Source organism: Octodon degus, unplaced genomic scaffold, assembly GCF_000260255.1.
Source record: "Octodon degus isolate 3935 unplaced genomic scaffold, OctDeg1.0 scaffold00102, whole genome shotgun sequence".
Lineage (NCBI taxonomy): Eukaryota > Metazoa > Chordata > Mammalia > Rodentia > Octodontidae > Octodon > Octodon degus.
The window spans coordinates 7,985,016-8,011,418 of record NW_004524678.1 but is presented as its reverse complement, the minus strand read 5'-3'; the positions used below and the strand labels follow the sequence as shown (position 1 = coordinate 8,011,418).

At 37.4% G+C, this 26,403-nt stretch overlaps 1 protein-coding gene across 2 annotated transcripts in view; it reads right to left on the bottom strand.

The window, feature by feature from the left end:
* Positions 1-26,403, bottom strand: part of Mdga2 (MAM domain containing glycosylphosphatidylinositol anchor 2) — an 883,696-nt gene that overhangs the window by 272,011 nt on the left and 585,282 nt on the right. For both annotated transcript variants that reach the window (XM_004638774.2, XM_004638776.2), the window contains exon 6: positions 11,396-11,665. In XM_004638774.2, the coding sequence (XP_004638831.1) occupies positions 11,396-11,665 (270 nt within the window). The remainder of the gene's footprint in view (positions 1-11,395; positions 11,666-26,403) is intronic.

The window sequence follows — 26,403 nt, the reverse complement described above, 5'->3', positions numbered from 1 at the left end:
ACATTTATAGATTTTCAAATATTGAACCATCCTTGCATCCCTGGGATGAATCCTACCTGGTCATGGTGTATGATCTTCTGGATGATTTGCTGTATTATATTTGGTAGGATTTTATTGAGGATTTTTGAATCTATGTTCATGAGGGAAATTGTCCTGTAGTTCTCTTTTTTAGTTATGTCTTTCCCTGGTTTAGGAATCAATATAATTCTTGCTTTGGGGAATAATTTTGGGAGGACTGCTTCCTTTTCAATTTCATTGCAGAGTTTAAGGAGTGTAGGAATTATATCTTCTGTAAATTTCTTGTAGAACTCAGCTGTGAATCCACCAGGACCTTGACGGCAGGCATTTTATTACATTTCATATTTCATTGGCTTTTATTGGGTTATTCAGAGTTGTTATATCTTCTTGATTCAGTTTGGGTAATTTGTACCTTTCTAGGAATCTGTCCATTTTATCTGTGTCTTTTATTCTGTGAACGTAAAGATTCACAAAATAGCTATTGGTAATCTTCTGAATTTCCACTGGGTCTGTAGTGATTACACTCTTTTTATTCCTTACCACTTCTATTTGAATTTTTTCTTTCCTCTTTTTGATGAGGTTAGGTAGGGGCTTATTGATTTTATTTAATCTTTCAAAGAACCAGCTTTTTGTTTCCTTAATTCTTTGAACTGTTTTCTTTTTCTCAATTGAATTAATTTCTGCTCTAATCTTTATGATTTCTTCCCATCTTTGGGCTCTGGGTTTGGTTTGCTCTTCTTTTTCTAGATATCAGAGGTGTAGCATTAGGGTATTTATTTGTTCCCGTTCTGTTTTCCTAATGTGTGAGTTCACCGTTATGAATTTTCCTCTGAGAACTGCTTTCATCGCATCCCATAAATTCTGATAAATTGTGGTTGAATTTTCACTGAATTGTAGATATTGTTGAATTTCTTGTTTAATTTCATCTGTGACCTATTGATTGCTCAGTAGGATGTTTAATTTTCATGTATTTATGGGGATTTTCTGTTTTCCTGTCTCATTTACTTCCAATTTCATTGCACTGTGGTCAAATAATATCCATGAGATAATTTCTGTTTTCTTGCATATACTTAAGCATGACCTATGGACCAGTGTGTGTTCTATTTTAGAAAATGACACATGTGCAGCTGAAAAGAATGTGTGTTCAGCTGTTGTTTGGTGGAACACTCTGTATATGTCTACCATGTCCATTTGTTCCAAGATCTAGTTCATTTCTACTTCTTCTTTGCTAATTTTTTGTCTGGTTGACCTATCTTTTTGAGATAAGGGGGTGTTAAGCTCTCCTGTTAAGATTGTGGTATTGGATATTAGATTTTTCATGTCCATTAAAATTTGTCTTATATAGATGGGTACCCCTGTATTTGGTGCATACATATTTATGACTGTTACCTCTTCCTTTTGAATTTTTTCCCTATGTTCTTCTTTATTTCATTTGATCATTCTTCATTTGAAGATAAGACTGTCTGAAAACAGGATTGCTACCCCTGCTTTTTTCTGAGGTGCTGGGGTGTGTAGTATTTTTTTCCATCCTTTGACTTTAATCCTATGAATATCTTTTTGAGATAAGCGTGTTTCATGTATACAGCATATTGTTGGATTTTGTTTCCTAATCCACTGTGCCAGTCTATTTCTCTTCATTGGTGAATTGAGTCCATTTACATTGATGGTTATAATTGAGATGTGTTTACTTATGATTGACATGTTATTTACCTGCTGTTGTTTACTCCTTTTTCTCCTGTGTTTAATTGTTTGCCCCATTTGGTGGGTTCCTTCTGCTCTCATTCATGGAGTTCTGATCATTTTGGTCCCTCTCTAGAACATTTTTAATTAACCTGTGTAGAGTTGGCTTTGTCATCATTAAATTCTTTAGTTGTTCTTTGTCATGGAAGTATTTCACTTCTCCATCGAACTTCAAAGAGATTTTTGCAGGGTGTAGTAGTCTGGGCTGGAATTTGTTTTCATAGAGGACTTGAAGTACGCTGCTCCATGCTCTTCTTGCCTTCATGGTTTGTGAAAAGAAGTCGATTGTAGTTCTGAAAGGTTTTTCTTTGAATGTGATCTGCTTCTTTTCTCTAATGTCTTTCAGTATATTATTCTTGTGCTGGATTTCTGGGATCTTGACTATTATATGTCTCCTTGTATTCTTAATTGGGTTGAAATTATTTGGCATTCTGTATGCTTCAGCTACCTGAATGTCAGATTATTTCCTCATATTTGGGAAGTTTTCTGCTATTACTTCTGCCCATATTCTTCTCATATAATTTGTATTGACTCCATCTTTCTCATTTATGCCTATTAGTCTCACATTGTTCATCTTTGCATCATCTTGCAGGTGATGGATTATTTTTTCCTGCATCCTAGTTCTTTTTAAAAGATCCTTTCTTCCCTTTTCACTAGCTGCACTAGCATCTTCAAGATGTGAAACTCTGTCTTCACTTTCACTCAGTTTTTCTGGCTTGTGATTGAGATTTTAAGTTCCTCTATATCTCTTTGACTCTGCTTCATGCCATCTATTTCCTTCCTGCATTGCTCATTCAAGGAATCTGTCACATTTTTAATCTCCTCTTCTTTTTTATCAATGTCTTCTTTATAAGCAGTTATTAATTCTTTTACTGCAGAGTTTTTTTTTTTTTCAAATTAGGTTTCCTCCATGTTTCTGTATTTGATTCTTTACTTCAGATGGCATGAATTCAAAGATTTCATTTTAATTTCAGAAATTAATTCTTCTCTGAGTTCCTCTCTACCTTTCTGCTGTTGTTTCTTTACTTGTGACATTATTAATTCATATATTTCAGCTTAGCTAGTGTCTTCTGTATTTGTTCTGGGTGGGCATTGGGTTTCCCCCATATGCTCCTGAATTAAATTCTTTATTTCAGATTCTATGAATTCATAGATTTCTTTTTTCATTTCAGGAATTAATTCTTCTCTCAGTTCCTCTATAACTTTCTGCTGTTGTATTTTTATTTCTGACACTGTTAATTCATTCACTTCAGCTGAGCTAGTGTCCTCTGAACTTGTTATGGGGGGGCTTGAGGCCCAAGATTGCATTTTGTTCCTTGTGTTCACCATTTAGTATAGAACTGACCTCTGACCTTTGGTGTAGAGATTTGGTGCAGTAATAACCTTAACACCTACTAAAATTTGGGTACAGATCTATTAAGTTTGAGTTTATCCAGTTATGCCTGGCCTGGGTCTATCTGCTGTGTTCAGCTCCTTCCTGCTGCAGTCCTTGGAAGTGAACCTGTTGTGCCCCTCTGGCACAACCATAAAACTGTGGTGCCCCTCTGTTGTGTCCCCGATCCAGGGAGCACAGTGGAGCCCAGAAGCTCTCCCACACACTAGCTGGGTCTGGGCTTGAGCTGGATCTGTGGGGTCCTGAGAGAGTCGCAGAAGTTCTCATTCACTCAGTGGGCTTGGATGCAGGGGCTCTAGAGGGTTGCAGGTGTCCCAATGGCACGGTAGAGGGTCTCACTCACGTGGGTGCCTGAGTTTAGGTCTGGAGGGGTCCCGTGGGCACAGGGAAGCCAGAAGCTTTCCCATACGCTCCCTGAGACTGGCTGGGCTGGATCTAGAATTCAGATTTTTAAAAATGCAGTGTTTACATGTGTATAAGATAGATAAACCATTGCTTTTCAGAGCAGAATTTTATAATGTTCCTGGAGGCTACCCAATGTTTCTGTGCAGTTAGAAAATGTGAATTCAGGCCTGATTGACTTCTCCCTTAAGGGTTAACTCTATTTTAATATTGACACTTTTATTTCCTCACACTAGAAATCTAATCAGAGGCAAAAAAGATACATTGAATTAATTCTAAATTTGAAAGAAAGATCATTCATTTTGCAGAAGTTATGAGTTCAAGAGAGAGGCTTTCAAAATAAAAATTTTAGATGGAAGAAACAGAGGCGTAAATTAGCAGGAAGGCAGTCTGGGAGCATGATATGAAATTTATAGTTTATGGAATAAACTTTATATTGCAAAGGCTTTAAAATATGTCTGCAAGGGATGGGGACTATAACTCAGTGGCAGGGTGCAGACTCCTGGTAGGAAAAAAAAAGTGTATATGCAAAATATGTCTGCAAATTATTTGACTCTTCATCTATAGAAAGGTGGAGATATCTGGCCTTTCTTGGAGTCAGACACACCACAGACATCACTGCCTCTAGGAATGGAATGCAGCTTTGAGAGTATTCACCTCAGGACTGCTGAGAGGAGCCTTTAAAGCCCCTGAGATCCTGCACCTTGGAGGATAGCAGAGACCTTGCTACCTTTAATCATGCAAATACTAGGGGCCAGCCAGATAGCTCAGTGGACTAAAGTGCTGGCTTAGGCAGACGTAGGGGCTAGGGTCGGATCCCCCAGTGTGCCGTGCCAGCCCCGCCTCTGGGGTACACTGAGACAGTGACTGAGACTGGGTGTAGTGGTACACATCTGTAAATCCCAGCACTGGTGAAGCTGAAAACAAGAGGACCTCTATGAGAGTCCAATCTATGTAATGAGACCCAGTAAACCTTGTACTAAGTACATTTTTTAAAAAAGGCAAGAGATGACAGCCAAGGAGTCCAGGTCTAGGAGCTTTTTAGTCCAAGCACTAGATTTTTGAATGAAAACACCTTGTGGTGGTTGATACATTGGGTCAACTTGAGATGTGGAAGCTTGGCTGGATCTGCTTGTCGATTCCTCACCCTAGGGTGTTGGGAGCCTGCCCTAGGTGGGGAGGACCCACCCCAGAGTGACTCAACACAAAGAGGGTATATAAAGGAGTTGAGGAATGCTGCTGTGCCCCACTTCCTGGGAGGAGTTCTGATATTGGCTGCATCACTTCACAGCTCACTTTGGAGGTGCTCCAATCTGCGCAGTGGAGCGCCAGTCTTCATGTAGAAGGAAGAGAGTCTTGCTGGGTGCCACAGCTGCTGCTCTTCCTCTGCTCTTTGTTGTTTTCTGCCGCCATGAACTGCTGCCATCTGCTTTGGAGCCACTGGAGTGCAGACTGAAATCTCCACCAACTGTGAGCTAAATAAACCTTTCCTTCCTTCATTTTGGGTTTTGGTATTTTGTTCCAGCAACTAGTGAAAAGTAACCAAGACCCACCTTGACAATGACTCCAACCCCAGAGACTGTTTTGGAGTGTTTATTATACTGCAGTGGAAATCAGAACAGTGTGGGCTTTAAAATGAGCTAGTCACAATACACAAATTATTTCAGGTACTCGACGTGTACCTACAATTTAATTTTGCTGCAAACATTTCAGTATGTATTTAGGCTGTCAAAAAGTAATATCCAGAAGGACAAGCTAATAAAAGACAATGGCCATATGGAAAGCATTCTTTCACCTCACATATTTTTGAGCATCTACTATAGACTTGTTGAGCAACAGTCTAGGCTCCAACAATTCATTATTAAGGTAACAAAAGACACTATAATGACAGGAGAGAGCCCTTCATACATGAGAATACATGCATTCATCAGTCTTCCCAGGTAATAGTGTGGTAAGAAGTAACAATAAATTATAATGTTGTAATTAGAGGTGGACAATATAAGATAGAGTAGCAAGGGACACTATTTTTCAGAGTGTTGTTTGAAAATTAGTGTTTCAGGCAGAGGAAAATGTGATCAATTAAGTCTTTAGTATGAAGAAGTAGAAGGACAAAGTGTGCAGGGCAAATAAGAGGGGAAGCATATGAAACAAGGAGAAAATTTACAACTCCATTAGGAATGAGATGAAAAGACACAAGAAAAGTATGAGCAGGGAGGAGGATGATTTTTGCGCGTCTGCTGCGGAGATGGCTAGTGCTTGATAAAAATTCATGTCTTAGGGCCAGCCAGAAAGCTCAGCAGATTAAAGCACCTGCTTAGGCAGATGCAGGGACCAGGGTTCGATCCCAAGCGTGCTGTGCCAGTCCCGCCCTGGGTGGCATTGAGACAGTAATTGTGACTGGGCATGGCGGTGGACTCCTGAAATCCCAGTGCTTGGAAGGCTGAAAACAGGAGGAGGATCACTATGAGTCCCATCTGTGTAGTGAGACCCTGTAGATCCTGTATAAAACACATTTTTAAAAAATTTTGTCTTATTTCTTAGGACATAGAATGTATTTCCCAGCTTTCAAATCATTGGGAACTGGTCAGATGCTCAGCGGACGGAAGCACTTTCTTAGGCAGTGTGCAATGGCCGGGATTCAATCTCTGGTGTGCTGTGCCGGCTGCCCCAAAGGCTCACTGAGACAATGATTGAGACTGGGCATGGTGGCTTCCGCCTGTAATCCCAGCTCTTGGGAGGCTGAAAAAACAGGAGGATCACTATGAGTCTGATCTAGGTAGTGAGACCCTGTAGACCCTGTACTTAATACAAAAATAAAATAAAATAGATCATTAGATGTGGCCCTGTGTGTGAATTTTAGCTAATTGAAATGATTAAAACAATGTTTACAAGTCCATTAAAATCTCCCTGTATATTCATTCAAGCTTCTTATTTCTTCCAGTGACAGGGAGGGAGGAAACACTCAGAGAAACTTTGGCAGCCACAAAATGAAGGGGGCACAGGCACAGCTCAGGCGCCTGAATAATTGTGCAGGCACACACACACACACACACACACACACACACACACACACCTATCACATATACTCCACCAGCAGCATTATTAACTAGGAAACACTTTGAAGTCTTCCATGAAGAAAATGCAATGCATTTTCAATTGCTTTTGCTGGCCGCTGTGGCTGCGCCTTTTCATAATTGTCTAGTCTTTCCCTGCTTAGACTATGACTTTTTCAAATATCTCTCTTCTGCTTTATTTAGCACCTGATTCTAATTGTAAAACTGAGTAAAAGTGGGGCACAGTACTCATGCCAGTCTGTTTGCTTTGCTGTTATTTATTTATTTTTGCTTTACTGTTTTTTAAATCTTCACCAATAAGCCAATTAGTCCAACATTCTTCAGTCTGGCTTTGCACAAAACCTTAAGACAAAGGAAAATGGCATGCAGATTCAGTGCCATGGTGTAACGGGACGTGCTTTTATAGAATTTGCAAAAGAACCCTCATTTCCACGTAAGGCCTGTTGCCTAACCTCACCCTCTGCATCTTTTTCAAGATGGTCCATACACTTCACTGTCAGGTTTTGTGCTTTCTTGAGGCTTCTCCTCCACACCTTTCCAAACTCTGCCTGCAAACCAAATTCAAAGTCTTCTTTATATCTTCATGAATAATTGGAGCTTAGTGTGCAACACATTGTTGAGTATCGGATGTTTCATTACTATAATGAAATAGTCAAGGCAGTTAATGTTATAAAGAAAAGGTGTAATTAGCTAATTTCTTTGAGGGCTCAAGGGTACGTTGCCTCTACTAGCTCAGTTCTGGTAAAGCTCTCACAGGGATGATGAACCTTCAGTGGTAGTAGAGCATGCCTGAGTAGAAAGATCACACTTACAACCAAGATGTAGGTAGAATAGGAGAGGGTAGTGTTGCTCCATTCATAAGAACTATGTCATGAGAACTAGTGAGATGTTCTTTTACAACAAACTCCTGGCCCCTCTGATTGAAAGATCTTCCCTTGTCTCAACTTCCCTTGGGACATAGTACCAAACCTTTTATCACAATCCACCCTTAGAGGTTCAAAAGCTATGTTCAAATCTTAACATTAAAGAGTGGATGAATATGAAAAAGGGGGGCTAAAGTGGATAGAAGATTGATAAAAAGATCAATTTAATCACCCTGAGTAGATATGATGATGTTTTGTTTAATAATTGTAACTTTATAATGGTAACAATTGTAACTTTTAGTGTAAAATATTAGGATGTATGTATTCAAGGTATATGTTGACGATGCAGCTGGGAAGACTTGGAGGTGGAGCCCATGGAAGACCAGTGAACTTCAAAGAGCAGTTTGTAAAGCACTCAGTTCAAGCCATGCAAGAAGGGATGGAGAAATGAGTGAAATTGTCCCTTTATATTCATATATAGTAGTATCTTCTCTCCTAAGGAGAAATGTGTCTCAGCTTCCTAAAAGATCCCACCAAAGACATTACTGCTGTATTTAGAAATATTTTTCTAAAGTTGCAGACCATGGAATTTATATTAAATTTCAGTTTATTACTTACATGGAGTCACTACATGTTATTTTGAAATCTTTTGTTTTTTTATTTTTATTTTTGGTGCCAGGGATCAAACTCAGGACTTTACACTTGCCAGGCGGGTGCTTATGCCACTGAGCTATCTTCCAGGTCCTTCTTTAATTAAAAAAAATCAAATGGAGAATTTTAAAATGTTTGTAGAAATTATTCCTATCTGTATACTACATTCTTATTCTGTGCAGAAAATTTATAAATTGGAGGGCTAATTCTATGCACAAAACATCTCCATGCTTGTTCCGAAACTTAGTTTATGGATCCTACTTTAATGACACAAAAGGCCATAGAAATAAACCTGCTATGTTATTTCTACCATATGCATTATATGGTTAATCAAAGACTCTGGAAGTTTACATATTAGAAGACTTGAATTTTTTTTTCTTTCAGAACCAGGGCTTGAACTCAGGCCCTTGCACTTGCCAGGGAAGCACTTATTCCACTGAGCCATCTCCACAGCCCCTTTCAAAATATTTTTTGATACAAGAAAACTGAATGTTTTTTCCTCTATAGACAAAAACCAGGTGCCTCACATTAATTCAGCAGTTTCCATCCAGTTTTCTTTGGGATCCTTTCATTAAGGCTATTTCTCGATTCAGTAAGATTATACACAAAAGTGATTGGATGAATTATGTGAATGCCATTGCTGAGAAGTCTTACTGGTAATGTAATATGATGACACAAATGTACATTTCAGAAAAAGTAAAGGCACAAAAAGAAGTTATGGATCTCAGTAATAAATTGTATGCCTTTATTTTTTTCAGATCACTTAATATCAAGGGTGGCAACTCTCCTTTGTAAGCACACAGATGAAGTGTTAATTAGGATGGGCCCGAGCACATCTTTCTCTGTGAACACATGTGCGATGGCCCAAGCTGGCCCTTCGCGCTGTGTACCCAAGCAACACAGACATTCCTTGCGTACCCTGAGCCAGCTGTACACAGACTCAGTATTGCAAATCACCGCACTGTATAAACTCGATGAAATGCATCAATGTCCAGTCAGTCCCTTTCTTTGCTAAAATAATGGAAGAAGACTTTCAGCACTGTACCCAAGACATGTATGGTGGCAGCTGTGACACTTGAGTTAACTTCACAATCGTGATGGAAAGATTTGCCGGATGATACCATGGCTCCTTGAGAAAATGTAAAAGCAAGGGACAACGGAGCCTGAAAAGAAACTATTCATTTGTTTCTTTTTTAAAAAAAATGAGAAGAAGGAAGTTGGGATTGCAGTACTGACAGGCAAGACACTGAAAGAGTGTCATTTCATTAATACTAATACTTAAGAAGTTTGATGCTTCATGAATTCTATCTTTTTCTTTATTTGTCTTTCCACATATTGTTCATTGCATTTCTGCCTTCTTTGCAAAACTAAAATCTTCGTAGAAGGCAGAGATTACTCATTGATGTTCTGAACAGCCTATATTCTATGTATTTTCTGAGTTCTTAATATGCTGTAGGTATCCAGCAGAAATTTATAAAACCATTGAAATAAAGATAATATTTTATTGATTATTATCTTTCTGAAATCTATTTTTCTGTTTTAGCGTTTCTGAAACAAAAATGTATCTTCCATTCAAAGATCTGTCACAGCGGCCACCAGTTAGCGCACTTCAGTGGCAAGTAAGCTTATTTGGAAGAAAATCTCAGAAATATTACTTTTATGCCCATGAGTTATAAATAATCTTCATGAAATAAAGGATAATCTCATGTAACAAATGATTCTCAAAGGCCCTGGAATGATTGAATGAAAATTGAGTTCTAAGGGTGAATTTTTTGAGTAATTCAAATTACTTTGCTTTTGTTTTCCTTTTACTGCAGTCCAAAGAGCATGGTTTAAAAGAAAATCTAAGCAAATTTAAAAGAGACATTTAAATAGCACAGCACCTCACAAGAAAGCATGGTAGTAGTTTCATTGGCACTACAGTCTATTTCAGAGTGATAGATAAAGTGATAATTTTTTTTTTTTTTTTTTTTTTTTGTGGAACTGGGGATTGAACTCAGGCCCTTATTCCACTGAGCCATCTCTCCAGCCCCTGAAAACACATCTTGCCATCACTGAATATTATATAATTTTGAGACAGAGTGTACCAATAATGGAGAGTTTTCATTCACACTTTAATATCAGTGTATTTTTTCTGTAGAATATTTTTAATAATTTATATAATAACAGATAACAATAATCACTAAAACTACCTTGAACCCTATTCCTCCAAATCACGTGTTTTATCTCGATATATTCAATTATTCTTTGCTTCCACCGTAATCTATCATCACAAGTAATTTTCATTTGCATGCTAAAGGAATTATCTCAGGCATGTGGATGTCTCTTCTAAACCCCTCTGCATCAATATTTGCCTCCACATTCCAGGCCAGAGGAGAGGAGACAGGAAGAAACACCCTCTGCATTTCCTCCTCGCCTTTCCTTTCCATTCTCTGTGAGGGAGGAAAAATACCTCCTCCATGCATGGCACCAAAACACCACCCAGAAGCCGCCAGACTTCAACATCGCTGCCTCTGTGCTCTGAGCATCTCACATTTTACTTCACCTCCTCAAATAAGCTTTGCCTTTTCTGTTTCTGGCTTTTCTGTATTTTGCCCCCAAATTCACTGTGGAAACTTTGCTCAAACTACTGCACACGTCATGAGATAATCTGTATCAACTGAGCCAAAAATGAGTACAAATACATTTGAAAAACTTCTATACCATTTAATTCTGGTTATAAATCATATGCTATAACTCAATCAATATACATTATTTTAACTATCTGAAAGTGGAAGCCTTGAGTAGGGAGTATTCTTTTATAGCTCTCTGTATCACGTTACAATTCCAAGCCTTACTTTTAATAGAGGGTCAATAAATATTTATTAAATATTGGGTCAACGCATTTACTAAGATTCTAGACATGTATACAATCTGTGTAACAATGCTTTATGCTCTGTGCTACATTTTCTTTTTAATCATTTATTTGGTCTAAGAACATACTACAAATATGTAAATGTATCACTAAATATATCACTAAGAATTTTTTTTGAAAATTGTCTTCAATAAAAGTATCAAACACTGTCATTAGGATTTAAATTTTTTATGCTGCACTTATCATTAGACACTATGTCATTGTTTATAAACAATCTCCTCTGTATGTTACACAGATGTACAATGTTTGAGAAACAGTTTTATATCAAATTCCAGAAGTTGCTTCTGTAAACCTCACTGACAGAAGGCTCTAAGATATCGCATTCCCAAGGCACACTTACCTCTCACAATGATGTTAGTGGACTTTTTGGCAGGGTTTCCCACATTATTATTGGCAAGGCAGCTGTAAGTACCAGCATCATCGGAGGTGATGGCAGGTATGGTCAAAGTTCCTCCATTCAAGACAGTCTTTTCAGGGAGGGTCCCAAGGGACCTGACCCAGGTGAGAGAGGGCGCAGGCTCTCCTCCCGTTGTAACACACACTAACGTTATGGCCTCTCCAGGATTTACAACTCTAGGATCGTCCACCAAGAGTTTAATTGATGGAGATGCTAAAAAACACAAACACAGGGACACATACCTATTTAATTATGACACAACTGGAATTCAGCAGCATGCATTCCAATTCACCATTCTCTTACACAGTTCAAAGGAAACACTGATTGTCTTTAGCAGCATCAGTCTGCACTCCGGCAAATCCACTAGATTTCTGGCGCTGAATTTTGACTAATGTGGCATTAACATATAGTACTGTATGAAGACATTTAGTCTGCAGAGGGGCATCAAGTTTAAGTTTGCCTGGTTTAATGTTCTGAAACTGGAATCATGAGAGTAATTAAAATTTCAAAACAAAACATTATTTTCTGTTTAAATGATGACAACCTTTCTTATTCTCAATATAGATGTTACATTGCATTTTAATGATGAAAACGATAAATTATTTAACTTTTGGGTCATTTTGAAGTGAAATTATTAATCCTTGCAAACTGAAAGCAGAAATGTTGTAGGTTAGATCACAAAAGTGTTTTTACCATATAGTTTGATTCTTGAAACTGATAACAAAATTACCTAAATCTGGTGCAGCCCCATGCTCCGTTAGTAACCTCTCCCCTCACAAAGGTCTAGGCAGTGATTCTCAGAAATGCAGCTTTAAAACTGAAATAAACACTCAAGAGCTCAAACATAGCCCCCAACCCATACCTCTCATTACTCTAATGTTTGGGTTATAAAAATCACACAGTAGAAGTAAGCTCCTTGTAATTTCTCAGGTTAAAAATGTGCAAACATAAGACATCCATTCAACAAAAAAATATCTTATAACCCTTTTCATCAGGGGCTCAAAATAGAAAGTGCACAAAATCGGTATTCACACAGGTACATTTTTTCTACTTGCATTGCCTAAATAATGTATCCATAAGTATAAGCAGGGGATTGCATTACACTGACATTTAGGTTCACACATTCAGAAATATTTTATGTCAAAGTCAGAGAGCTTTATTGTGTGAAATCGATCCGTATTAGGACTATAGAAACTGCTTAGTAGTACTGTATGACTTTAGATATTAACTCAGCGTAAACTTGAAGCTCAGAGGCAAAGCTCAATTCCATTGAGGTTCAATAAAATCAGTCTTGTTAAAACTAAAAGCCAAAAGAGAGCATGAAAATAATTCCACATTATGGTTTCATAAAAAACACACAGAGGACCTATATGGTCTTTTTCAGCAGCGTTGTGTCTGCCAGGTCTTTTAACATCAGTTTAGATAATAGGGGAATTTTCAAAATGGTATATTATTGGATATGCTGATATTAAATCATGAAGATTTATGATAAAACCTCTCTCTCTCTCTCTCTCTCTCTCTATATATATATATATATATATATATATATATATATGATAATATACAAAAGGTAGAAAAGAAAATATGGTAAAGGGTTATTTAATGTCACTAAGCTGATAACATGAAACATCACTAAAAATGAAAAACACAGTTAATCAAATATTCTAGAACTAAATATTATATTTAACTATAAATTGATCGTATGAAGAGGAAATAAAATACATTTTGAAGTAAATGCTTTAATCCTATAAAAATATTCAGTTAAAACACAAAGATTATGCGATATATTAGCAAAGCTTAATTTTCTTCGTATCACATTTTACTCTAAATACATAAGGTCTCAGGGTCATTAATAACACATGTTAGGAGCATGGAAAGAAGTAACTTTAATCAAGGAATATTGGCTTCTGTAAGTGGCTTGTATAAGGATGACTTGTATTCCATTAAACATTATTTAAAAAAAACTCGAGAATTTTAAAGGCAGTGCGCGCGCGCGGGCACACACACACACACACACACACAATATATATATATATATATATATATATATATATATATAAATTAAGCTTTGCTAATGTATCTTAGGATCTTTGTACTTTACTTGAGTACTTGAGTGTTTTTGTAGGATTATGGCATTTACTTCAAAATGTATTTCATTTCCTCTTCATGCAATTCATTTATAGTTAAATGTAATATTTAATTTTAGAATATTTATTAAATATATGTGTATATATGCACATGAGTGTGCATATACATATCACTGAACACTACATTCATAGTTTCTTGCACAATGTTCTTTTTGAAAAATCTGAACTGGAAAGTTTTCTTAAACTTATATTGAAGATAGCGTTCATTTTTTTATTGTTCCTAAAATGTATGTCAGAAGATCATAAAATAGCTAACACTTTGAATATTGTATGACTATTTGTGCTTATAGTATGAAAATTTCTAGGGACCGGGGAGATGGCTCAGTAGAATAAGTGCTTCCCTGGCAAGCACTAGGGTCTGAGTTCATTCTCCAATTCCAAAAAAAAAAAAAAAAAAATCTAGCCATACTCTCAGGAAGATGAAAAGGAAGCATCATTGTCATTCGTGTACTATTGGGTTACTTTGCTTTCCACAAAGTCAGATTGTTAAAACTATAAGATGTTGCTTAAAAGCCATAGGAAATTCATCAAGCATAAGTGCAAAACATGTCTTAGAGAATAAACAACAAAAATTTAATATGAGAAAAATCATTATTAGCAATATTTTAGACTATTTGTATTGGATAGATTATTTGCTAGCTTGATATTTTATATGAGTATAAAGAGTAATGTAAAATAGTCTGGGTTACTCACCCTCTTCTGAATAGCTTCCACAGGATTCATATTTTCTCTTTCAGATTACATTGTAATCTGAAAGATTACAATGCAAGCTTGCCCTGATAGTTAAATAGTTAACAACACAGACTGGGGAAAGTCACCAGGTTTTGGGATAAGACAATTATGACTTTGGTACTAGTTGAATTTGGTCAAGTTCACTTGGAGTATCTCAGTTTCCCAGTGTTGAAACAGAGAAACACAATCATCACAGTTTCATTGAAATGATTTAATATGTGTAAACTCCTAAAAATAGTACCTTATGTAGTATATGCATGGGAACTATTACTTTTCAAGATTTCAAGATATTCCTAACACTTTAAAATTTGTGAGCAGGGCTGGAGAGATAGCTCAGCAGTCTATGAACCTGCCTGCAAACACAAGGTCCTGGGTTCAATGCCTGGAACCACATACTGTGCCAGCCCTGAAGTCCCAGGTGTGCTCTGCCACCAGCAGCCACTGAAACTGGGCATGGTGGTTCATGCCTGTAATGTCAGCTCTGAGGAGGCTGAGACAGGAGGATCATTACGAGTCCAAGCTCTGTAGTGAGACCCTGTACCAAATAAATAAATAATAAAAAATAAAATTTGTGGGCATTTCATCACTTATGTTTGAGTCAAACAAGTTTTTTTCAGTGCCTATAGATCGTCCAACTACCCTGAGTTCATGGATTACAAGGTTCCTGCTCCAGTCTTATTTGGCTAGATAGAAGATGAACAAAAATAAAACTCATCTTTCTAAATTATTCCTGCAGCTGAGTGTTAAATATGTGTATTGACTGAATTGCCTCACAGCTTTATAAGAACAAAGTCTCAGAAGTCATAGATTCTGTTACCCTGAAAAATCCGCACAGTTCTAAATCAATCCCTCACAGCCAGTGGTGAGATAGATTATTATTTCAAGTTCATTTTGAAGTTTTATAGAAACTACACTTGGAAATGGTAATAGGTTGAAGCAAACACTAAAAGGGAGAGTATGCAATAACCATTCGGATATTCATCAAATCAACATGCAAAACAGCCTTGATGGTAAGTGGAAGAAAGCCAGCACAAAAATTCAACTACAATACAATCTTACTCATGCACACAAGGTTTGTTTCATAGAAGTTGAGGTTAGAAAGAGAAGGTAGTATTGTGGGAATAGGCTGAAAAACATAAAGCAAAATATAGTTAGGAAGAAAAATTTTAGTGTTCTAAAACACAGGAAAGTGACTATAGTTGACAATTTATTATACATTTTATAAAGAAATAGAAGAAGTATTCTGAATCTTCATAGCATAAAGAGATAATTAATGTTCAAAGACAGAAAAATGTTATTTACCAAGTTTGAGTCCTTAAGCATTGTATCTGCATATGGAATTAACTCATTATATCACATATGTATCTACAATTTCACACGTGTTGTGGTTTTTGTCTAGTTATCCCCCAAAGCCTCGGGCAGTCACTGGGGCAGGCTTCCAGTTTGTGGTTAACTCATGCTACAATGCTGGGATTATAGGTGAGAGTGCTACACCCATCCGGAGGCAGAGAGTCTGAATTCACGATAAGGAAGGGAGAGAGGCTTGCTTTTTGCTGTTTTCTACCACCGTGAACTACTGCCCTCTGCCACGTGCCACTCTGCCTTGAGTATGAACTGAAACCTCCACTAACTGTGAGCTATATAAACCTTTCCTTCCTTAATTTTGGTTGTCAGGTATTTTTTGTCCCAGCAATGAGTGAAAAGTAATCAAGGCAACATGTCAAATAAAAATGGAAACAAAGGAAATCCTTCCTCTTAAATAAATCTTTTACATTATCAAATTGCAGACTATATTAAATATGCTTTATGGATATTTTAGAGACAGATCAAATCACACAAAACTAATTCCAAATACACCACCAGCAATAGACATTCTGTATTTGCACAGTCCTGGTAAGTGATTATGGTTGCAGTCAGAATGTCAGAGTAGATTTATGGCAGTACTGAGCAGTGGAAAACAGATTCAAGATCTATAGCCCAACATTCTAGCATGCTTATTGTGCCTGTGATTGAAATATTTAGTAAACAGAAAGAAGAGAGAGAGAGAGAGAGAGAGAGAGAGAGAGAGAGAGAGAAGAGAGGGAGAAAGAAAGAGAAGGAGGAAGAAAAAGAAGGGAGAGAGGGAGGAAAGCAGTAGAAGACTGGAAGGAAGAAGAAAGAGCAAAGCAAGGCAAATGTCTATTTTGCTATTTTTCCTAATTGAACTGAGCAGGACTACAATGATTACAAAACAGAAAGCATATTTTAGGAAATACCTCCGAGGAAGGGAATTCTTCCCATGTCTATTTTAACACCTTTCCTTTTCCTAGAAAAAAAGTATAATTTTCTTGGATCAAGCAGCAGATACTTAAATGCGATGAGTGACCCCTTGACTCTTACACAAAAATCTCAAAGTTGGAGGGGCAGGAAGATGGCTTAGTGGAATATGTGTTTCCCTGGCAAGCACAAGGGCCTAAATTCAATCCCTGGTTCCGCAAAAAAAAAAAAAAAAAAAAAAAAAAAAAAAATCTCAAAGTTGGATATCAAAAAGTAGAGGGGTGTTTCCTTTCTTGATTCAAGATCACTGAGTATGTCTGGCTAGAGTGATGAGACAGAGTATTCTACAGAAAAGTCTCCATGACTTCAAGAAATGCCTCTCCAGTTCAGGAAGGTAGGAAAAAAGAAGCAGAAGGACCAATTAGAATTGAAACTTCCATGAAAACAGGAATGAAATAGGTCTCAGGCAAACATGTTTATCAAAATATAACGACCTATGCTCCAAGTCATGGTAAAATAAGTCTCCTCTACAATGTAAACGAAATTGGCCAAGATGAAATTTCTGATTTTATGGCAGAATACATAGTTGAAAGAAAAATAGAGTTAAAGAATAGAGTTAAATGATACAATGAAGATATATTTCTCTCAAATCTGAGTTTGTATATAGGGATTAAAAGCCATCATAGACCAGTAATTCGGTCATTCATGCTCTTCGGGTGTGTAGAACAAAGATTTAGTTTTGAGTTAGTGAATATATATTCAATAAGAAGAGAAAAATATTTAAGCAGAGCCCAGTGACTTACAGGGTGTTTTGTTGGTTTTTGTTTGTATTGCTAACATCATAGGTTAAATGCCCAAAAATTTCTATGGTGTTAATCACCTTATATTTTTATAACTTGGTCCTATCTCAACCTGGGGTGTTTAATTCTAAAGAAGACTGCTGGCTGTCCACCTAGAACTCCTTGACTGAGTAGATCTGGAACAGTCAAATGCTACGGCACTGACATGATGCTTTGAATGGGAATTACTTTAGAAATTAAAGTAATTTAATTAAAGTAATTTAAAGTAAAAATGTTAGAAAACAACCTTATTACAGGAGAAAGCATCATAAGAAAGCAGAAAACTATTAAATCAGAATGAATTTGAAAGCAAAATGCTCAACCAGAGTAGTCTCTACTTTGGGTAGAACTCTTCTAAGTAGGTCCTGACACAGCAGTGCCTTTGGGCATCGTTCCCAGGAAACACTGAAAAAAGATGAGAAAAGAGGGAAGAGAGAAACAAAGCCAGGTACTAAGGAGCCAGTCTGCAGTATAAGGAACCTCAGCCAGACTAGGTGGAAAGTCTACCAGAAGTCTTTCTCTGAGGAGTAAAGAGACAGGCTGTGGTGTTCACTCAGCAACTCCCATTTTTGAATGGACTTTAAATTAGAGTCTCATAAACTGGCTGCATCCAGAAAAAGTCCCCCAGAGAATCACAGATATGAAAGAGGGCCAAAGAAATTGCAGCATTCTTCAGGACAGGCTCAGAACAAAAGGCAGAGCACATGCTGTCTAAATGGCATTGTCTCCACATTGACTCTGTGATCAGTAATCGGCCACAGGAAGGTAAAGCATAAAGGAAAAAGGAAGACAGAACAAGGGAGAGGGTCAACTTCACTATACAGAAACTGGGTGCAAAATGAAAGGAACAAGGGCACAGTAGGAGTCGGAGTGAGCAGAGATGAAAACACATGATTAACTGTATGCTTCTGGGCCATGGCCCTATGTTCTGAAAATTGTAGAACATATATAGATTTAACAAGCTAAGTCTTACTTTTACATGGAGAGACATGCTTCCGCTATGCCTACAGACTCAAAGGATTAAAAAGGGTTTCTCTTGGAAGAACCATCATTTCACTAAGATAAAGACATCATTGGTTTTGCTTCATCAATTTAAGTGAACTCCATTTTCATCATATATTCCATGCCACTTGCGCAACAGTGAACATTCACCAGAAAAGGGAGACTATTTTAGCAGTGAATTTGATCAGCTACCGTCCTCTACTCTACCACCAACTGAGCTATCTACATCTCCACTAGCAGAGAATTTGAAAGCTGAAAAGGATCTACCCATTAATGTAGAGTTATTATTCTAATATTATCATCCACATACTAATTGATGTTCATGATGCCAAGAATGATATCACCCTGGGAAATTCTATTGAAAATGGTGTTCTGGGATGTAGCAATATTTTAAATAGTACCAATAAGCAGATTTCACTGCAGGAGAGAAACTTTGCCACACATACTGAAGCCAAATACACTTTTCATTATTTTAGTATTCTCAGGACATATATTTCTGGAAAAAGATAAAGAAGGCAGAATGTGTTCCTTCATGAAAACTTTTCTAAGTGTCCAAGATGAGATCTAGTTCCTCAGACCATGAGTCTCACACCTAAGTTTCCTCGTACAGGTTGTATTTATTTATCTTAGGCCAGAACAATATCTATTGTTTTCTTATAACTATTTTTATCAATAGGAGTGAATGACTACCATTAGGCATTCCTGCTCTCTCTAATAAAACACAGGATCTATTCATTTACTGAGTAGCCATCTATCCAATGCCTGTTATATATCAGACTGTGTGATAGGCACCTGTGATATATCAGTGAACAAAACAACCCCAGAAGCCTGTACTCAGAGTCTTACAACCTAACAGGAAGAGAATCGTTCCTTTTCTCAGGATTTCCTTTGCCCAAAGAGACTTCCCATGTTCACATCACGGGCCTATTCTCTGAACTCCCATGCACTCATGGTCTTTCCTCAAGATGCTTATGTCAACAAAGAAAATGAAATGAATTATGAAAAGTGATAGTTTTCAGTAAAATGGAACTTTATAAAATTTAAAGAGTGCTAGTTACATTTAACCTGGTCATTGAACACTGGGAGACAAAGGCAAATTGAGGCCTAATTGTGAGCACAAAGGACAAAAAGGTAGCTCTGCAGGGGAACAAGGTAGCAAGGCTAGGTCACGGGAGCAGCCCCCTGGGTGGGAAACGCTTGGGGCGTGGGCTGAGCTGTGCTGGGGACACCTTGGAGAGGGACCTGGGGCCAGCAGCACAGGCCATTCCCCAGCAATCCACACCCAAACAGGGGCTGGGGAAAAAACTCAAGAGAAAAAGCAATACAGGGCTTTGCACCAAAAGCAAAGGAAAAGAAATCTGAGAAAATAGTGATCATAGTGAAAAAGGAAAAGAAAACACTGTCAGAAAAGAAACAGTGAAAATAAGCTAGGGGAAAAGGAAGCAGGAGGGTAAAAGGGCAAGAGGACAGTACACAGGAAAACTCCCCCAGCCAGAGTACTGGGGCAAAGAGGAGAATTAAAACAATAACTTTGGGTTTAATCTCAGGAAAAAGAAAGTTGAACAGGCAGGGTGTTGAAGTACCCCTGGCATTATTACTTTTTAAATTTAATTTAATTTAATTTTGAAGATAACAAAAGCAAGAACAAAAATCAGAAACAAAGACAGTAAATGGACAACATACAACAATACATACGTTACAGATTTCTAAAACAAAAATAGTTGTTTAACAACGATTGATATATTATCTGTTCTTATCATCAAATCTGCTGCTCAGAGTAACAGATATAGTTTGGTAAGATTGGATGTATGATTGAATATCCGTCACTTGCTTTCAAGAAACCTTAATTTTTTTCCCATTATGTTTATGACGTTTTCTATCAATTCAGAATGTTTACAGGAAATTCTGGTTACAGTTCAGTTGCATGATGTATGGTTATTTTTAACAAGGAGATTGTATGACTGGGTGAATTATTTTCTGTGCTCAAGGCTGAAGTCACTAATCAGGAACAGATTCAGAAGACTGAGGGAACTGGTAGTACCTTGATGAAGAGGTGGAAGCCCATGTGTATCGTGTCGGTGTTCTTGAAATTAAGAAAAAAGATAACATGTGGTTTTTGCCTAGCATGTCATGTGTTAGTGTATTGTGTATTGTGTATTGTGTTAGCATTGTGCTAATTGAAGGAGAGTGGGCTAGGCAGTATTACATTCTTCAAGGGCTTAAAATTTTTTAGATGTTTTACATAATTTTAGGGGCTTACTGTGTCAATTAAATAAAGTAAACAATGAGAGGTGAGCCAACAAAAGGAAAAAAAGCAGCAAAAGAAAAAAGGCAAAGAAAACGTGAGCCTGTGTAGAAGTTTCTCTCACTGGATGATGGAGCCAAGCTGAGTTTTGTGTGTTGTTGGGCAGGTAACAGTGAGTCAGTAGTCAGGACTCTTGCAATTGTGTGTTGGTGTTAGTACCATGGCAACTGTGTTGTAAGTACTGTGTCAGAGTTGTGTCCAAATTAAGGGAGAACATTTGGACATGTGAAATGTATTTATGTATTTTGCTAGAGGAAATTCTCTCAGGCCTATAAGGTGCATTGTTAAAATTAAAGGGAAACATTTGTAAAGATAGGATGTACTTTGTTGGAGGAAATTCCCTCAAGCCAATGCGGTGCACTGTATGCATGATGTATCGTTTCGCTTTCTTTTTACAGAAACTGAAGGGGGTTTTATGCAACAGGAGTTATGCACAGCCCCAGAGAAAATGTAAATGAGTTCTTGTGGTTACTTTAAACCCTGCCAGTGTAAGGGACAGGAAATTTGTTCCTATCATGGCAGGAACTAGAAGGATGGTGTACATAGCCATGAAGGAACTTGACTCTCTTATCAGTGAAAGTATTCTACCAGATAACAGCTAAAAAAAACCCCACACAACAGTCTGAAGAATTCATCCATCATGGAGCCCGCCTGGCTATGGACTTTTTGAATGGCTTCTTCAGGGATGACTCTTGACTGTCAATCACAACTATGTCCTTCTTCAGCTGGAAGAAGGCAGAGCAGTCTCTACCTGTTGCCCTTCATGGCAGTTGGGGTACCTTTTAGGAGGGTGGACAGCTCGGGTGGTGCAGGTACAAGGCAGCGTTATTTGAAAAAAGCCCATACAGATGCACTGCAGCCAGACCCTAACATAAAGGATAGAGTGGCTGTATCTACACACTCCCCTAGGGACCGACTATAGCGATTGATAGTCAAATGTTGTTATGAAAAAAAGGAGGAGGGAAATATGGAGGGCCAGGGGCAAACTGAGGCCTAATTGACCTCCTCTGTGAGTAAGAAGGAGAAAGGCAGCACACAGGATGATGGCCTGCTGCAGGTCCTAGCGGAAAGTTAATAAGCTGGGATCAAGTTGTTTACCCAAGCATGTACTAATGGACAGTATGAGACAGATGAACCTTTTGTTACTGTAACTTCTTGTGCCCCTGTTTGGGTGAATAAAAGGAGAAGGAGCGAGAGGCTTGGGCTCCTTTGCCTACTAAGAGGAGAGAGTCGCCTGGCTGCCTCTATGCTGAATGGACTCTGTGTCTTTGTTCTTCATCCACATTGGCCCACAGGGCAGGAGAAAAAAATTAGCGGCAAGTGGGGCTCTGGGTGGGGAAAGCTGGGAGGAGTGGGCTGATTCCCTGACGTGGCGCCTGGGAGAAGGACCTGGGCATGGCAGGCCGGGTTGGCCTCCACAGAACAGGACAGATGGGAAATCCTGAGATGGAAACTTTATTCTAAGGTGAGCAAGAGTCCACGAAGCAATAAGGATATCACACTCAATAAGCTATGGCCATCATTGGCATACTAGTATCCAATACATTGAACAGTGTTCATAGGCATTGGAAAGATAGGATAAGACAAAAGCTAGCACCACACACACCTCTAGATTGCATTCTTGGCAACAGGGGAGGTCCTGGCACACTGGTTTTTCACAAGTTTAGAAGAAACTGAAAAAGGACTGGTGAGATAGCTCAGCAAATTCAGGGCCTGCTTAGGCAAGTGCAGGGACCGGGGTTTGATCCCTGATACCACAGGCTGCACCACAGGCCCTGCCCCTGGACACACTAATCCAGCCACAGAGTCTGGGCATGGTGGCACATACCTGTAATGCCAGCGCTGGGGATGCTGAAAACAGGAGGATAGGTACAAGTCTGAGGTGTGTAGTGAGACCCTGAACCAAATACAAAGAAAAAAAAAAAGGAGAAGAAACCAACAATACATTTGCTGTTCTGTGATCTCAGGTGATCATCACTCATGGATAGAGAATCCAATATAAATATTTCTACCAGTGAAATGTGTGGTCCATGAAACTTTCTTGGAAGATATCAGAGTTTTAAGTACAGTACTTCATGATTTGTCAGCTAAATCTTGGAAATAATCCAAATGCCCATCAAGTGAGGGATGGATTAAAACAAAAGATGTGGAATTTTCATACAGTGGAGTATTACTTACTATAAAAATGAAAAACTCTAGGCTTTTGTAGGCAAATGGAAGCAACTAGAGACCATATTCATAGGTGGAATAAATCAGACGCATACGTGTAAACATTGTATTGTCTCCCTTTGTGAATAAGAACCTGAAAGTGTAAATAAAATCAAAAAGGTACAATAGATACTGTGGGAGGGAAAGAAACTGTTCAAAGGGAAGGAAAAAGTGGATTTGAATTTTTTTTTTTTTTTTGCGGTACTGGGGATTGAACTCAGGATCCCGTGCTTGCCAGGCAGGCGCTTATTCTACTGAGCTATCTCTACGGCCCTGGGAAGGAAAAATTGGGATGAGAGAAAAGAGAAAAAGAAAAAGGAACAGAAGAAAGCATATATGTATATACACAGGGTAGTTTAGATGATTGAACTGCTGATTTGTACTGGTCTATTGAAAGAAAGTTAATGCTTAAATTTTGCTTCTGTTTAATATTTTTGACCAAATTTGCATGCCTGTATCTGGTAATCTGAAAAACTAATTTGAAGATATGAATATGCAATATAACAACCACTGAATTCTTATCATCTTGTTTAGTGAAATTCTGTATTGCATCTAATGGGTATTGCTTTTTTACTATGTCTTATTCTTTAAAAAAAAAAAGACTAGTACTTTGTGCAAGGTCTCATCAGCATAAAATCAGCACAGCATGAACTTGCTATTTCTGCTGCCTGGTATTCTCTTCTAGTGATTATCCACTTAGCAAATCAGCCATCAAGTAATTTATTATGCTCAAATATCAGTATTCATTTTTCATCCAAATTTTAAGCTTTTGTACAGGCTAATTGATTTGCTTCCTTTTTTCTATTAGGATATCTGTCCTTATCCTTTCACTGTGAAATATTTATGAATAAGATATCAGCTTGGAGGCTTTATATATACTTATATATCATATGTAATATAATGTATATATCACCAACTCTTAGCAGAGAATCTGACAAACTGTAAGACACTCAATAAAGTCTTACTAAATTAAAAATACACTTTAAAATTAAAGAACAGAAACCTCACCTAAGCACTAGCCATTTAACCAAAAAAAAAAAAAAATCAAAATTTTACTTGAAAACTAAAACAATGTGGAAGGGGACAGATTGCTCAAGATTCCACGAGTCATTCATTCAAAAATATTAGCTGTGAAGACCTACCAGTTCTTTCCTATTCCCACTCATTTCTCATTACCTATATTGTATGTTAGTTACTTCCTTCCTGCTGCAAAAACTACCAGACACACCTCTAAGGAGGACAGGTATACCTTGGCTCATGGCTCACGGCCAGCAGGCATGGGAAAGGACAGCCACTCACTTCCTGAAAGCTGCTGGGAGGAGCCTACACCCTCCAAGTGACATGCACAGGGCCACCTTCTTCTGAAAAGTCCTCACCTCCTACAGCACAGTTAGTTTTACCAGTGGGTTATTGCCCTGGTGAGCACAGCACACCCGTGATCCAATCACTTTTCATAAGCTCCACCCTTAAACACCAGACCGATGAGGTAAATTCTAGACCTGAACCATAACAAGATGGCAAATAATTCCTCTATTAGAATTCATGAGACTACCATAAAAAATAAACATATTATATTACCTATACTCTTTTTATTTCATCCTTTTTAAGTTATACCACCGCATATTACCATTAATAAAAAGTCTATGGTGACAAAAATTAAATAAGACACAGTTATTTTCATAGGAAAGCTAGTATGCAGATAATTCAAGGTAGACTTAACAAATCAGTCAAGATTTAAGGCTGATTGTGTAAGAGTGATCAAGCAACAACAGCAACAAAAAGACACATTTAGGACCATCTGATATTGATCTTCTAGTCCTATTTTAATTCTTTTCTTTTCTAAGTAAGAAGTGTTCCTATATTCATCAAAATATTTTACCTGATAAAGATCAGCTATTGCTTTCATCACCCATCCAGGGAATATTTTATATCAGTGTCATAGTTTGAACTTTTTTATGAGTTTGTAAATTAATCTTATTGTAATTTTTTATGTTTCAATCAATAATAATTTATTCACATAGCCAAAATTTATTTTGCCATAAAATAGCATGCAAAGACCCTGTATCTTCATTACTATATACCTGTGCCAGTCCTATGGATAACTACTATTATGGACTACTGGACTATGTTGGATTATTTTGCTGAATTCACACACCTATAATATTTAAATGGCAATGGGATACCCATCTCTGACAAAACTAAACAAAAAAAGGGATACAAATGAAGGACCATTTTGTATGCCTATATACAGAAGAGTTAGGATAGATATATGGCCACTTTCTCTTAATTCAGTGAGAAGAAAGATTTGTACTAATCATGTTTGCACAGTGTGTCATGTATGCATCTTATACTATAAATAACCACTACGAAGACAACCATATGTAATGTATTAATTATTGAAACTGTCCTACTGATTGGTTTTGAAACTGCTACTTTGCTATTTGTTTCTCTATGAAATTAATAAAAAAAGAAAAAATACATAATATCAAGATGGAGGAAAGAGAAGGGAGACAGGGAACAGTTTGTTACCACCTCCGAGAGCTCTAAACGCTTTGTCATCACTGCGTTATGGAGTCTAAGGAGTAAACACTTGCACTCATTTGCCTACAACCAAAAAGTATCCCAGGATGACTTTCAGAGCTAAAACCAAAACAGACTTAATTTTATTGTAATTTTTAGCTGGGTTTTCTTCACTAATGTTAGAGAATAATGTTGCATAAACACGTCTCTGCTGAGCTTCTGTTTTTTCCTCTAAGGGAATTCTGTTAGGTAATTTATAAAGCAATGCCTGCAGCAAATTTCTAACATGATTAGGAAAACATCTGGATGTTTAGTTCTATCTTATGACACATCTATCCTCTGCTTACTCAAATGTCTACTATGGTCCCATGGTAAAGATTAAACATCTGGAGTTTAATACCCTGGTCAGTGCTAGCAACATGATAAACTGATTGCAAATAGAGGGCTGCGCCTGTATTTTATTTTAAGAAAGGTGCTAATTCAATATGCATTTCTCAAGCACAACTATAGAAAGGCTTTGTTATGCACATTGGATTTATTTGAACAAAATAGACAAAAAGCCTTCTTTGTGGATTTTACAAGTAAGTGGAGATGACTGTGTTCCTTAATATGCATAAGGCACTCTCCCAAAAGCTTTACATGTACTAAATTATTTAAATGTATGAAGGAGATACATCTTAATTTTACTTAGAACCAAATGGATCATTTAAAAATGATTCATATAAGCCTGTCCAAAGTCTTATCGATACTGAGTGATCTGGCTGGCATTCTAATTGAGACAGGAAAGGTTGAGATGGGTATAATGAATAAACATTAAAATACACAGTAAAATAAATGAAGTTGATACTTTTCAAGTTTAATTAAATAATTGATTATATGTATATAAGAAGAATTGAAACTGCCTTTCATTTTCTTTTTCTCTTTTTTTTTTTTTTTTTTTTT